This window comes from Etheostoma spectabile, chromosome 7, assembly GCF_008692095.1.
Source record: "Etheostoma spectabile isolate EspeVRDwgs_2016 chromosome 7, UIUC_Espe_1.0, whole genome shotgun sequence".
NCBI lineage: Eukaryota > Metazoa > Chordata > Actinopteri > Perciformes > Percidae > Etheostoma > Etheostoma spectabile.
This window is the reverse complement of record NC_045739.1, coordinates 25,864,790-25,866,699: the sequence shown is the minus strand read 5'-3', so window position 1 is coordinate 25,866,699 and position 1,910 is coordinate 25,864,790. Positions and strand designations below refer to the sequence as shown.

The following is a 1,910-nucleotide window of genomic DNA, read 5'->3' as shown; positions in this document are numbered from 1 at the left end:
TGTGTGTGTGTGTGTGTGTGTGTGTGGGGGCTGCAGGTGGGGGCTGGACGGTGTTCCAGAGGCGGCGCGACGGCTTGGTGAGTTTTAACCGCGGCTGGTCCGAGTACCGCGACGGCTTCGGCGAGCCGCGGGGAGAACACTGGCTGGGCAACCAGAAGCTCCACCTGCTGTCCAACCAGGGCAACTACAGCCTCCGCATTGAGCTGCAGGACTGGAACCAGGTCCACAGACACGCCCTGTACCACAGCTTCAGGTACAGAGGAAAAACTGTGGAAGGGGGAAGAGCTCTGGGACTCACTCCCACCTGACCTCCGCAGTATCGACTCTCTCCCCCTGTTCAGAACTAGGCTCAAAACCCACCTGTTCCAGCTTATTTGTAAATAATCTGTTCCTGTCATTTTAAATTTTTTTCTTTCTTTTTGTTTTTCTCTTAACTGCTCATATTTTTCTGTTCCCTGTATCTGTCTTTTGTCTGTAAAGCGACCTCGAGTGTTTAGAAAGGCGCTGTTCAATAAAATGTATTATTATTATTATTATTATTGAGATAATAGAATAGCATCACAATACTTATGTCATGATATAATATCATCCTGATACAATATCGTTGCGATACAATAGCATCGTGATACGATAGCATCACGATACTTGCCAGTACGATACAATGCCACTATACGATATTATGGCAATTTTAAAAATATTGCAATATTCTGCGATATATATTCATTTATAACCTTTTTTCCAACTTCTAATTTTTCCCAATTTCAAATGACGTCCCCAGAAGGAAACGTTGTCAACATCTGTTTTATCTAAAAAGAAACAGTTCTCTGTTTGTTCATCTCACTTCAGTCGTATCGCTGCAAAAATGGGATTGTGAAGCAGACAAACTGACCAACACGTTTAAAATAATGAAATGTCGATACTTGGAGCCTGTGTATCGCTACAGTATAGCCACAGAAAATATTGCGATACTACGCTGTATCGATTTTTTCCCCCACCCCTGGAAGATGTGTCTGTTTTAGTCTCGCTTTGCTAGGCCCTCCTCCACACAGCAGTTCAGGATAGGAGACAAAGTGCTGTGGTTGGTTGGCTTTTCTTTAACCCTTATGTTGTCCTTGGGTCAAATTGACCCGTTTTCAGTTAATTTTTTTTTTTTTGTCACAAAAACATGGGCCGTCAAAATAAGCACTGAATATGTCAACATTGAAAATATCAAAAAAGTTTGGGAAAAAAACGCCAAAACTGTGGAAAAAATGTGGGGAAAAAGTGAGAAAAATGTTGGGGAAAAGTGAGAATAATGAGGGGAAAAAGTGAGAAAAATGTTGGGGAAAAGTCAGAATAATGAGGGGAAAAGTGAGAAAAATGTTGGGGAAAAGTCAGAATAATGAGGGGAAAAAGTGAGAAAATGAGGGGAAAAAGTGAGAATAATGAGGGGAAAAGTGAGAATAATGAGGGGAAAAAGTGAGAAAAATAGACAACACAAGGGTCAAACAAATCACAATCGTCATGGGCAACGCTTGTTGTTTTATCTGTGAAATAAGCATGTGACCCGTTTTAGACTCCACCCCTCCAAAAGATCGGAATCGAGAATCTATAAGAACTGAAAATCGAAAGAAAGAATTGTTAATGTCCAAATGAAGCCCAACCCTACTCATAACACTGAGGGATTCTGGTTTCTTGTCCTCCGCCTGCAGGATAGAGAACGAGGAGAACCGGTACCGCCTCCACGTGTCCGGTTTCAGCGGCACCGTGGAGGACTCGTTCGGGTGGTACCACGACCAGCAGGGCTTCAGCACGCCGGACACCGGCAACATCTGTGCCGAGATCAGCCACGCGGGCTGGTGGTTCCACCAGTGCTTCTACGCCAACCTCAACGGCGTCTACTACAGGGTGGGACTGTGTGTAACGACACA

The 1,910-nt window shown here is 44.0% G+C and overlaps 1 protein-coding gene across 1 annotated transcript in view; it reads left to right on the top strand.

Annotated features, from left to right (window-relative positions):
• LOC116692987 (angiopoietin-related protein 7-like) overlaps nucleotides 1-1,910 on the top strand; it is a 12,305-nt gene that overhangs the window by 7,730 nt on the left and 2,665 nt on the right. Inside the window, 2 exon segments of the mRNA XM_032521653.1 lie at nucleotides 35-253; nucleotides 1,692-1,887. Of these exon segments, the coding sequence (XP_032377544.1) occupies nucleotides 35-253; nucleotides 1,692-1,887 (415 nt within the window).